This window comes from Phyllopteryx taeniolatus, chromosome 8 (assembly GCF_024500385.1).
Source record: "Phyllopteryx taeniolatus isolate TA_2022b chromosome 8, UOR_Ptae_1.2, whole genome shotgun sequence".
NCBI classification, from domain to species: domain Eukaryota; kingdom Metazoa; phylum Chordata; class Actinopteri; order Syngnathiformes; family Syngnathidae; genus Phyllopteryx; species Phyllopteryx taeniolatus.
Genome location: NC_084509.1, coordinates 7,830,080 through 7,843,193, shown reverse-complemented (window position 1 = coordinate 7,843,193; position 13,114 = coordinate 7,830,080). Strand labels below are relative to the sequence as shown.

Below are 13,114 nucleotides of genomic sequence, written 5' to 3'. Positions count from 1 at the left end.
TTCCCCCACCAATAGATCCAACTCATCACTAGGTGGTGATCGGTTGACAGCTCTGCCCCTCTCTTCACCCGAGTGTCCAAGACATGCAGCCGCAAGTCCGATGATACGACCAATCGAAGGAAGCGTGGTATTCCTCCCAATCATGCCCCTCCAGGTCTCACTGTCATTGCCCACGTGAACGTTGAAGTCCCTCAGAAGAAGAAGAAGAAGAAGAAGAAGAAGAAGAAGAATCACCTTTTATTGTCATGAACATGCATGCATGCACATGAAATTTGTCAGAGGGAGTTACCAGTGGGAGCGCTCTCCAGCACCCCGTCCAAGGACTCCAAAAAGGGTGGAACTGCTGTTTGGTGCATAGGCACAAACAACAGTCAGAACCCATACCCGCACCCGAAGGAGGAGGGAGGCTACCATCTCGTCCACCGGGGTAAACCCCAACGTACATGAGTATGCCCACACCTGCTCGGCGCCTCTCACTGTGGGCAACTCCAGGGTGGAAAAGAGTCCATCCCCTCTCAAGAGGACTGGTACCGGAGCCCAAGCTGTGTGTGGAGGTGAGCCCGACTATATATCTATTGGGACCTTGTCAACCTCGCACACCAGCTCGGGCTCTTTCCGTGCCAGAGAGGTGACATTCCATGTCCCTAGAGGCAGCTTATGTAGCCGGGGATCAGACAGCCAAGGTCCCCGCCTTCGGCCACCACCCAGCTCACTATGCACCCGATCCCTTTGGCTCATGGGAAGGGGGACCCATGTTGCCTATTCGGGCTGTGCCCGGCAGGGCCCCATGGGTGCAGGCCGGGTCACAAGGTGCTTGCCTTCGAGCCCTACGTCCAAGCCTGGGTCCACAGAGGGTCCTGGTGACCCATGTCTGGGCAAGGGAAACCTAGGTCCATTTGTGTTTATCATCATAAGGGGTCTATGAGCTGTACTTTGTCTAGTCCCTCACCTAGGATCTGTTTGCCATGGATGACCCTACGAGGGAGCTGGCATGGTGGACGACTGGTTAGCACATCTGCCTCACAGTTCTGGGGACCGGGGTTCAAATCCTGGTCCTGCCTGTGTGGAGTTTGCATGTTCTCCCTGTGACTGGGTGGGTTTTCTCCGGGCACTCCGGTTTCCTCCCACATCCCAAACACATCCATGGTAGGTTGATTGAAGACTCTAACTTGCCCGTAGGGGTGAGTGTGAATGGTTGTTTGTTTATATGTGCCCTGCAATTGGCTGGCCACCGGTTCAGTGTGTACCCCACCTCCCGCCCGGAGACAGCTGGGGTAGGCTCCAGCAGCCTGCGACCTGAGTGAGGATAAGTGGTAAAGAAAATGGATGGCTGGATGGACCTTACCAGGGGCGTAAAGCCCCAGACAACTTTGCTCCTTGGATCATCAGGACACACAATGATTTGATGATTTACATCTCATATAAATCCGGTAAAGATTTTTATGTAGCTATACTGTTTTGGGATGATGCTGATTTTGTGCCTCTCTGCCGATAAAAAGTATTGAACTTAAAAGTCTGAGGAAATGAGTTAACATTTCTCAACTTCATTGGAACACATGCGTAATTCTTAATTTGGGACTTCTTGAGAAGCTTGCGTGTGCATGTGTAATCTTATAAATACAGTGAGTGAAGCACAGTAATGCTCTGATGAGAGGACACTCCTATTGTGTTATGTGTCATTTGTTTTTTGTTTTGTTTTGTTTTTTGGAGACGTTGCGCAAAATGACCTTTGTTTGCTTGCATTCGTTAGCTGCATACAGGGTAGTATTAAAAAGCCTTTAATGGAAAATCCAAGAATCACTGTGAAAGTCAGCGGTGGGAAGTTACGAAGTACAAATACTTAGTTCCTAGGCTTTCTCTTTACTTCTGTACTTGAGTACTGTATTTATTTTCTGATAATTTACTTTTACTCCATACATTCAAAAACACTGTGTACTTCCTATTCTTTGCCATTCTTTGTCTTCCTATTCGATAAAGTCAACCATGGTTTAAATCTTGATTGAATGACTGACTGAAATTGTAACTTTTTTGTGAAACATTTTATAAATGGGCGCCACGGTGAGCCGAGTGGTTAGCACATCTGCCTCACAGTTCTGTGGACCCGGGTTCAATTCTGGCCTTGCCTGTGTGGAGTTTGCATGTTCTCCCCGTGCCTGCGTGGGTTTTCTCCAGGTGCTCCGGTTTCCTCCCACATCCCAAAAACATGCATGGTAGGTTAATTGAAAATTCTAAATTGCCCGTATGTGTGAATGTGAGTGCGAATTGTTGTTTGTTTATCTATCCCCTGCGATTGGCCTGCAACCAGTCCAGGGTGTACCCCACCTCCTGCCCGCAGTTAGCTGGGGTAGGCTCCAGGATAAGCGGTGTAGAAAATGGATGGATGGATGGATTTTATAAATGTTTCAATTTAACCCAGGCAAGTTTGTTACAATTAACCCTGAAGCGTTATTAGGAATCCCACTTGTGTTCTAAGCAAGACACGCCCTGCTGCAACATGATTGGCTCTTGCATCATAGGAAGGGCAGGCTACGAAGATGTAACAAGATGACCATTCCAAATATGTATCACATTTGTCCATCCATCCATCCATCCATTTTCTGAGCCGCTTCTCCTCAGTAGGGTCGCGGGAGGTCTGCCATCCTTCTACTTACACATCATTATCCATTGGGGAAGGTATGCTTCATGAATGACCAACGTAGAGGTCGAAAAGCACATTCCAAGGATCCCATATATCAGTTGCACAGGTGGACAATGTGCTTTCTGTGTGATAGCATCACAAAAAGGTTTGTGTACTGTGTCTCGATTGCTTACACTAGCAGCTAGATGGACGACAGAAGCTCTTTCTTTGTATTCAGTGAGCTGAAATATATTTGATTTCACCTCAAGATATGTTTTGATCAAGTGGTATGGTTCACTTCGACCTGACACGTTTCCATTGTGGAGGACATGCAACATTTTTTCCTATCTTCAATCCTGCTGGCAGGGTCCCCGAAATTGGGAAAAAAAACACCGCCAACAACAACAACAACAACAAAACACACAATCAAACTCCTGCAAACTTTTTTCTCTGCATCACTCTTTTTACAGTTACTGTAACATTAAACCTATTACTGTAACACTATTGAAATAAAAAATGTGAATGTTTCTGTTACATATTTTCGGAGGTTTAATGTTAATATTTTATGCATCAACTTTGTACATATGTATATACAATATATTAATATAAGAGTACAGTATTAACAATATTTCATTTTATTAATTTAATATACTTGTTTATTTAAAAATACAAGGTATATATATATATATATGCATATGTACTACTACTACTATTACTACTACTATTACGACTATTATTATTATTATTATTATTATTATTATATCTATTTATACAATAGATTATAAAAGTCTGTTTCATTGTCTGAAAATCACAGACATTTTGTAACAGTATGAATACAATATGAGTATTTGATCTCAGAGGAAAGGAATATTAAAAACATTTCGGCGAGTCTATTAAAGAAGAAATAAGTTGTTTATATGATCACCTTTTGATTTGAGTAATAGACAACACTGTTGGAAGTGTAGTATATACCCAGGATTTTTATTTTGGCCGTCGGTCCAGGGAGAGGCGTCTGTCTGCAGCGTGTTGGGAGAAAAGCACCACTAAAATTCAAGGGATGTTTTATAAAATACAGTGGCTCCACCTACTGGCAATATTTACAAATAACACAATACTGTAAATATATGATCATTCTTTTCCGAGTAACACAGGCCACGTAAAAGGGATCCAGTAGGTTTTTGATCAATAGTTTTTTTTTTTTTAAATCATTTTAACACTGTATTGCTTGACTCAGTTTTGTAAATATCCATGTTCACTTTCTGTGGAATGATTAAAAAATATACTTTTTCAAATTAACGGAACTTGCACGCTACGTGGGCTATGTGTAAATGTTGCCCTCCACAGGAATCTAAAAGTTGGCTTTATATGAATGTTTTGTGTATTCGTACATGACAAAATGGAATAAAATTATGCGAATTGCGTTTTTATACATGTGATTGCATCATGCATGTCGCGACATTGATGTCACGTGCACGATGCATGCCACCTGCTTTTGTTTCACACCTTTTTTGTAGCTTTTCAATTGGAGGAAACGAGCTTTCCGCCTGTATTCCCCCCCCCCCCCCCCCCGGCAAAAGCCGGTTTCCGCCATTTAAAAAAAAAAAAAAAAAAAAAAAGTTTGTTTACTGGGTTAATGTTTCTGTTTAATGGGCTCCCATAAAACAATCTTGTAGACTCATCACCCGTTGCCCTCTGGACGGCTTATAAACGTTTTATTTTTTTCATCTCTGTGTAGGTATCACTGACTGATAAACACTCATTTTTCTGGGGTAAAAGTAGATTAGTCTTTTGTAAAAATAATGACTGAAAGCTCTTCCTCGTCGTCCACCTCTTGGAGAGAAGCTTCTTTACTCAGTAGAATCCGCACGTTGCTTCCCGTCGGCTTCGAGGCAGAATTGAAAAACTTATCACTATTGGCTGTGCCTGCGGTGAGTCACCACTAACATTTTTATAGACCACGACATGATTTTAGTGTCAACGAGAATGTTTTCTATACTGTGAAAGACTAACCCTAACCCTGTGTTGTAACCCAATTCCAAACCCTCACCCTGGCTTGAAACCCTATTTAGAACTAAATTAACCCAAACTTGAAACCTGAACCAAAGCTGGTAAACACACTGTTAGACATTCCTGTAAATTGTACAGTTATTTACCACATACCATACACTAAAATACTTTAAAGTGATTTTAGTATTTAACAATTTTTTATTGCATCATTGGATTTTGGTTGAAGTTACGCCAAGACTGACTGTATTTTGTATCAGAAGCCGTGTCTGCATGCATTGTGCCATGAAATGTTGAACTGCTGCCGTAATTAAGATGTTAATCCTTAATATTCATGAAAGATCAAGGTTAACATAACATGAATAATGTGTGTTGATGTTACACGTATTTCGTTGAATATGTGTCTTATTTGACTCTTAAGATTATATTTATGTTGCACTTTATTTTCATGAAACCCTGACAGTGGGTTGTGTGCGAAAGAGTGACATTCCGGTCAGTTCAACTGTATGCTAAAAGAACCTAACCCAACCTAACTTAACTTAATTTAACTTAACTTAATTTAATTTAACTGTTATCTGATGATTTATAAACTGCATTAGATTGAAGTGTGAGCTTTCTTTTGGTTACTCAATTTGGCCTACTTCTGCAAGCTAAAAGAACTCCCATTTTCCTTGTGTGACTCATCAGCACCACAATGAATAAACTAATTGATTTAAAAACAAATAGTAACGCTCTGTTTATAGTGTGTGACATAAACCAAAATCCCACGATGCAGTGGAAACTACATTTAATTAAACGGGACATGTTTTGCCAAACCAACTTTCTTGAGTATTGGGGATATAATATTGTCCCTATGGTGCCTCAGTAAACATGTAAAATATTAATTAAAATCATCCACGCATTCCTGAGTTCCAGATGTTATTCTGGCCTAAAATCAGGTCATTCGAAATACTCAAGCTTTTCTATGTCACTAGCAAAGATCTCCACCTTCCCTTTCTGCTCGAGCCAGCGCTGTCAACAAAACAAACGCATGCGCTCACAAGTGGGTCTTAAACACAGAGACAACCAATTAGAGGAAAGGGTGTGGTTTTAGGAAAAAAATGGACAAAGCGGATACTAAACTGAGTCAAACAGAAGCAGCTGTCAGAAGGGCCTTTTCTGGACACTCATATGACAAAACAAGGGTGTTTTTTTTAAATGAAATTGAAACTTATATACAGTGGGTAGGGAAAGTTTTCAGAACCCCTTACATTTTTCACTCTTTGTTATATTGTTATAAAATCATTTAAGTTCATTTTTTTCCTCATTAATATACACACGGCACCCCATATTGACAGAAAAAAACGGAATTGTTGAAATCTTTGCAGATTTATTAAAAAAGAAAAACTGAAATATCACACAGCCATAAGTATTCAGACCCTTTGCTGTGACACTCATATATTTAACTCGGGTGCTGTCCATTTCTTCTTATCATCATTAAGATGGTTCTACACCTTCATTGGAGTCCAGTTGTGTTTGATTATACTGATTGGACTTGATTAGGAAAGCCACACAACTGTTTATATAAGACCTTACAGCTCACAGTGCATGCCAGAGCAAATGAGAATCATGAGTTCAAAGGAACTGCCTGAAGAGCTCAGAGACAGAATTGTGGCAAGGCACAGATCTGGCCAAGGTTACAAAAAAAAAATTCTGCTGCACTTAAGCTTCCTAAAAGCACAGTGGCCTCCATAATCCTGAAATGGAAGACATTTGGGACGATCACAACCCTTCCGAGAGCTGGCCGTCCGGCCAAACTGAGCAATCAGGGGAGAAGAGCCTTGGTGAGAGAGGTAAAGAAGAACCCAAAGATCACTGTGGCTGAGCTCCAGAGATGCAGTCGGGAGATGGGAGAAAGTTCTAGAAAGTCAACCATCACTGCAGCCCTTTGGAGGCGTCCATGAAAAAGACGTTGCTTGGATGGCAGCATATATTTCTCCAAAACCTGTATGTACCTTTCAGCATTAATGGTGCCTTCACAGATCTGTAAGTTATCCATGCCATTGGCACTAACACAGACCCATACCGTCACAGATGCTGGCTTTTGAACTTTGCATCCAAAACAGTCCGGATGGTTCTTTTCCTCTTTGACCTGGAGGACACGAGGGCCACAATTTCCAAAAACAACTTGAAATGTGGACTAAAAAAGACAATGGCCTTGAGCACACAGCTAAAATACCAAAGAAGTGGCTTCAGAACAACTCTGTGACTGTTCCTTAATGGAGCAGCCTGAGTCCTGACTTAAACCCAATTGAGCATCTCTGGAAAGACCTGAAAATGGCTGGCCACCAACATTCACCATCCAACCTGACAGAACTGGAGAGGATTTGCAAGGAGGAATGGCAGATGATCCCCAAATCCAGGTGAAAAACTTGTTGCATCATTCCCAAAAAGACTCATGGCTGTATTAGCTCAAAAGGGTGCTTCAACTAAATACTGAGAAAAGGGTCTGAATACTTATGGCTGTGTGATATTTAAGTTTTTCTTTTTTCATAAATCTGCAAAAATTTCAACAATTCAGTTTTTGTCCCTGTCAATATGGGGTGCTGTGTGTACATTCATGTGGAAAAAATGAACTTAAATGATTTTAGCAAATGGCTGCAATATAAAAAAGTGTGAAAAATTTAAGGGGGTCTGAATACCCACTGTACTCAGTCCATGTTAGAGAGTCACTCTATGGAGGTATAAATAGCCAAAATACGAGACCTTTAAAGTACAATCACTTTACAGTATTCTACTGCATAGTATGTGGTAAATAATTTTAGAATTTACAGCAATGTCTAAATGTACTATAATATATGTTGCCAGCATGCATTGTAATGTTCATGGCTCCACAGTGTTTAAACATTTCGGTCTTAATAACAAGACACGCATATATAACAAGAAAATACAATAATACAAGAAAGAGAATGAACATAAAATCTATTGTGGAAATGCGGAACCAGAAAAGCCTAACCCTGGCTTTTAACCCTAATTTGAAATCCTAACCCTGGCTTCAAACCTTACTTTGAACTTCTACCCATAAATTGAAACTGAACCAAAGCTCAAAACCCTAATTTGAAATTTAAAAAAATTCTTGAAATACTAACTTGAAACACTCACCCTGGCTTGAAACTTTTATTTGAAATCTCAACCCTTGCTTGAAAACCTAACCTTGGCTTGTAACTCTATTTCAAACCCTAGCCTTGGTGTTAATTAAGACATAATTTGAAACCTAAACTCTTGCTTGAAAGCCTAACCCAGGATTGAAACCCTAATTTGAAATCTCAACTTTAGTTTGAAACACTAATTTAAAACCCTAACCAAAGTTTGAAACCAATCCCTGATTTAAAACCTTAATTTGAAACCTCAACCCTTGCTTGAAACCTTACCCTGGCTTCAAACCCTACTTTGGACTCCTAACCCTAGGGTTAGGGTTGAAACTCCGACCCTTGATTGAGAGCCTAATCCTTGCGTGAAACCCTAAATGAGGTTGGGAGACCTAACCCTAATTTACAACCCATACAACTTTCATCCGCTACACAGATTTTGACTCACTTCATGGTGCTTTCTGCAAGCTTTGTCAGCACTATGTTCTGTGGTCATTTGGGAAGGGTGGAGCTGGATGCAGTATCTCTGGCCATAGCTGTAAGTGTCATCTCATACAATTGCACTGATACATGCACAAATTGACATTTGCTTATTTTATCCGCAGGTTGTGAATGTTACAGGCATATCTGTTGGTGCCGGGCTGTCATCAGCATGCGATACTTTGATATCTCAGGTATGACAACTGTTCTACTTCTACAGTTTTGCATGAGTCTTGATGCCAAAGTTATGCATCAGTTACAGTAGATGCTAGTGTGTAATCCCATAATCTGCCATTTACAGTATGTACCACCTGCTAGGGTCTCCTAAAATAGAAGAAATCGACTGATACAGTATGTAGACCAATGGTCAGTAGTGTATATGTTGACATTCTGGTGTCCACTGTCGTGACTGATGTGCAACATTGACATCCAAAAACAAAAACACTTAGCTTTCCTCTGTAGATAGTGACTGGTGCACAAATTTGACATCAAGACTTAACACACACCACACAAGTTACAGGATGATGTCATCAACATGAACCATTCATTCATTCATCTTCCGTACTGCTTATCCTCACAAGGGTCGCGGGTGCTGGAGCCAATCCCAGCTGACTCTGGGCGAGAGGCGGGGTACACCCTGAACTGGTTGCCAGCCAATTGCAGGCCACATATAAACAACCAACCATTCTCACTCACATTCACACCAACGGGCTATTTAAAGTCTTCAATTAACCTAACATGCATGTTTTTGGGAAACCGGAATACCCGGAGAAAACCCACACACACACACGGGGAGAACATGCAAACTCCACACAGGCGAGGCTGGATTTGAACCCGGGTCCTCAGAACTGTGAGCCAGATGTGCTAACCAGTCGGCTCACCGTGCCACCCAGCATGAACCAATAACCTAAATATTAGTGTAGTTGAAGCTGCATTAAATCAGCAACTTAGTGCAGACATGACATGCCAACAGAGTACAGTAAGTACCTAAACGTAAACAAGCACACCATTCTCAGTACACTTCTCTAAAGACTCTAAAGGCCCATAGGTGTGAATGTGAGTGCGAATGGTTGTTTTATGTGTGCCCTGCGATTGGCTGGCAACCAGTTCAGGGTGTACCCCGCCTTCTGCCCGAAGATAGAATAGGCTCCAGCAGCCCGCCACCATAGTGAGGATAAGCGGCTCAGAAAATGGATGGATGGATGGTAGTGAGTGATCCACAAATTTGAAATCAGCTAGTAAATGTTGGCGGCACGGTGAGCGACTGGTTAGAGCGTCAGCCTCACAGTTCTGAGGACCGGGGTTCAATCCCCGGCCCCGCCTGTGTGGAGTTTGCATGTTCTCCTCGTGCCTGCGTGGGTTTTCTCCGGGCACTCCGGTTTCCTCCCACATCCTAAAAACATGCATGATTTGGAGACTCTAAATTGCCCGTAGGTGTGGATGTGAGTGCGACTGGTTGTTTGTTTGTATGTGCCCTGCGATTGGCTGGCAACCAGTTCAGGGTGTACCCCGCCTCCTGCCCGATGATAGCTGGGATAGGCTCCAGCACGCCCGCGACCCTAGTGAGGTGAAGCGGCTCAGAAAATGGATGGATGGATAATAAATGTTGTCCACTGTAGTGACGTGAAACTGACATCAAGTTTCTTGCATATCAAATGAAACAGTGGTTTAAAAAGACTGCAGTGACTTATGCACTTTGAGATCAACACGCATTCATCTAGAAAAAAAGCTTTTGACTAGCTTTCCACTGTAGTTACTGATAAACAACTTTATCATCAAGACATGCATGTAAAAGAAAAATAATTTCAATAGCTGTCCACTGTAGTGACTGATGCCCAAATTTAGACACTAAGACAACGAAAACAGCTTTTGAATAGCTGTACATTGTAATGACTGAGGCACAACTTTGACATCAAGACGTGGACAAAAGAGCTCCTGATCAATTTTAAAAGCTGTCCACTATAGTAACTGATGTTCACAAAAGTGTTCACAAAAGTGACTCTTTCGTCAGACATATGGGGCTGGCAATCTCCTAAGAGTCGGGGTGATCGTGCAGAGGACCATCCTCATCCTTATCCTGACATGTTTCCCATGCTGGGCGGTGCTCATCAACACAGAGTCCATTCTGCTGGTTTTGGGACAAGAACCAGAGGTTGCCAGGTCAGCGGACTACAGTATTTCTTCTTCTCTGCTCATCTTTTGTGAAAATGTGTCCATCACTTTAATGGTCATTGTCTCCTCCTTAGGTTGTCTCAGTTGTACGTGAAGATCTTCATGCCAGCACTTCCTGTGAGTATGCAAGGAAAAAACAATCCTGAATGATAATCCTAGTAATGAAATTCAGTACAAGGACTGTATCAAAAATGGTAGAGGTTCTCTCTCCAATTTGGCACACTTTTGACTCCAGTAGATTTTCCAGGGAACTAGAGACATTTGGTGGAGCATTGTGTGTTTGGACCACGATTGTCTAACAAGAGGTAATACTTTCGAGACAGTGCCGTGAAAAAGTATTGGCCCCCTTCTCAAATTCTTGTATTTTTGCATAGTTTCCCCACTTTAATGTTTAAGATAATCAAACAAATGTAAACATCAGACCAATATAACCCAAACGAGCTTAAAATGCTGATTTAAATGGTGATTTCATTTATTAAGGAAAAACAACTATTCAGTTACCTGGTCCTGTGTGAAAAAGTAATGCCCCCCTAAATCTCATAACTGTTTGGGTCATCCTCAGCAGCAACTAAAGTCAAGCGTTTCCTATAACTGGCAATGAGTCTTTCACATCTCTGTGGAGATATTTTGGCAGACTCTTCCTTGCAATTGTTTGAATTAAGCAAAAATTGAAGGTTTTCGAGCATGAACGGCTTTTTTAAGGTCATGCTACTGCATTTCAATCAGATTCAAGTCTCGACTTTGACGAGGCTACTCCAAAACTTTCATTTTGTTTTTTAAAGACATTCAGAAGTTGGTGTATTTTGGATTGTTATCCTGCTGCAGAAGTACGCTTCAGCTTAGGTCACAAACAGATGACTGAACACTCTCCTTCAGGATTTTCTGTTAAAGAGCAGAATTCATGGTTTGATCAATCACAGCAAGTTGTTCCGGTCCTGAAGGAGCAAAGCAGCCCAAGCCCATTACACTACCACCACCATGTTTGACTGTTGATATGATGTTCTTTTTCTGAAATGCTGTCCTACATTAACACCAGATGTAACGAGAGACACAGTATCTAAAAAGATCAACTTTCATCTCGTCAGTCCATATAATATTCTCTCAAAAGTCTTGGGACTCATTGATGTTTTTTTTTTTTGCAAAAGTAAGACAAGCCTTTATGTTCTTTTTGGTCAGCAGTGGTTTTTGCCTTGGAACTCCGCGATGGATGCCATTTTTGCCCAGTCTCTTCCTTATTGTTGTGTCATGAACACTGACCTTAACAGAGGCAAGGGAGGCCTGCAGTTGTTTAGAAGTTCGTTTGTGGCCTCCTGGATGAGTCATTGCTGTTCTCTTGGGGTAATCTTTGTCGGCCAACCACTCCTGGGAAGGTTCACCACTTTTCCATGCTTTCGCCATGTGAGGATAATGGCTCTCCCTATGGTTTGCCGGAAGCCTGAAGCTTTAGAAATTACTTTTGTAACCCTTTCCAGACTGATAGATGTCAATTACTTTATTTCTCAACTGTTCCGCAATTTCTTTGGATCATGTAATTTTTTAGATCTTTTGTACGACTTGATTTTGTCAGGACAGATCTGTTTAAGGGCTTTCTTGACTGAACAGGTCTGGAGGTAATGTGGTTTGGGTGTGATCAGTAAAAATTAACCAAAAATTGTGATTAGCCACAATGAATCTTTTTAACGGCACTGAGAGGTCCAGGAACCTTTGGAATGGGGTTTAGCAGCACTGAGCATTTGAACCTTTTAGTTCCAAGAGATATAAGTACTAAAAAGTAAAGGTTCCTAGAACATACGCTAATGAGGTTAAGGTTTTTTTTATGAATTGATGGATGGATGGGAGTCGAGTTCAGTAGACACTCTTGTTTACACATAGACATTAAAGAGTTCACCGCTGAGCCCATTTGAACTCTGTTGCTAACCAAAACAGCAGCACCTAAGTCTCTCAGACGAATTTAGGTGTGGACTTGTTACGGTGCATGTTCTACATCTGTACGGTGTGTCCACCTGTGCTTGCCCTCTCCCTGCTCTGAAGCAGCGGACAAAGTTAAATTTGAAGCAGTGACTGGTGTATGACATTTTTGAAAAATGGGTATAGGCTTTGAGCCCCACAAATTCTTGCCTAATAACTAGCAAACATGGTGGCTAGTTGTGCATGTAGTAGTACCGTTGTGCTTTTTGTGTTCAATGAAATGCCGATATCTTTATTTACAGGCTACATTCATGTATCAACTGCAAGCGGGATACTTGCAAAACCAGGTAACATCTGCTCATTCTCAACTGACATACTGTACCATATAAACCTATAAAACCATTTGATCGTCTATTTCAGGGGATCATATGGCCACAAGTGATCACAGGCTTTGTGGCCAATCTCCTTAATGCCTTCATGAACTACATTGTTCTCTTTGTATTAAACATGGGAGTCGCGTGAGTATTGAGAATTCAAATTGCTTCGTTTCTTCATTGCCGTTACTGTTAGGCTAATAAATTGCTGTTTTTAGTTTTTTTCATACTGGAAAAACTGGCTAAGCGTTAGTCACGGGCATGATCAAATATTAGCTCAGTAGCTACCTGCGGAGTTTTTTGAAAATACAGCCCCCAAAACTAGCTTCACCTAGCAGCATGAAATTTGGTGGGTGAGTTTATCATGAGTAGACTCAAAAAAGGTCTCAAGAGGCCATAAATGTAAAAAAAAAAAAAAAAAAACCCCAAAG

At 41.4% G+C, this 13,114-nt stretch overlaps 1 protein-coding gene across 7 annotated transcripts in view; it reads left to right on the top strand.

The window, feature by feature from the left end:
• Window positions 1–4,239: 4,239 nt before the first annotated feature.
• The window catches only part of slc47a3 (solute carrier family 47 member 3), a 32,031-nt gene continuing 23,156 nt past the window's right edge, over window positions 4,240–13,114 (top strand). For 5 of the 7 annotated variants that reach the window (XR_009789749.1, XR_009789750.1, XM_061782308.1 and 2 more), the window contains exons 1-7: window positions 4,240–4,545; window positions 8,186–8,287; window positions 8,355–8,423; window positions 10,241–10,389; window positions 10,476–10,518; window positions 12,612–12,656; window positions 12,730–12,827. Coding sequence is in view for 5 of the 7 variants with exons in the window: in XM_061782308.1 (XP_061638292.1) it covers window positions 4,417–4,545; window positions 8,186–8,287; window positions 8,355–8,423; window positions 10,241–10,389; window positions 10,476–10,518; window positions 12,612–12,656; window positions 12,730–12,827 (635 nt within the window). In the remaining 2 variants the exon portion in view is untranslated. Of the gene's footprint in view, window positions 4,546–8,185; window positions 8,288–8,354; window positions 8,424–10,240; window positions 10,390–10,475; window positions 10,519–12,611; window positions 12,657–12,729; window positions 12,828–13,114 lie in introns of those variants that run through there. The other 2 variants (XM_061782310.1, XM_061782313.1) reach the window with 2 other exon arrangements.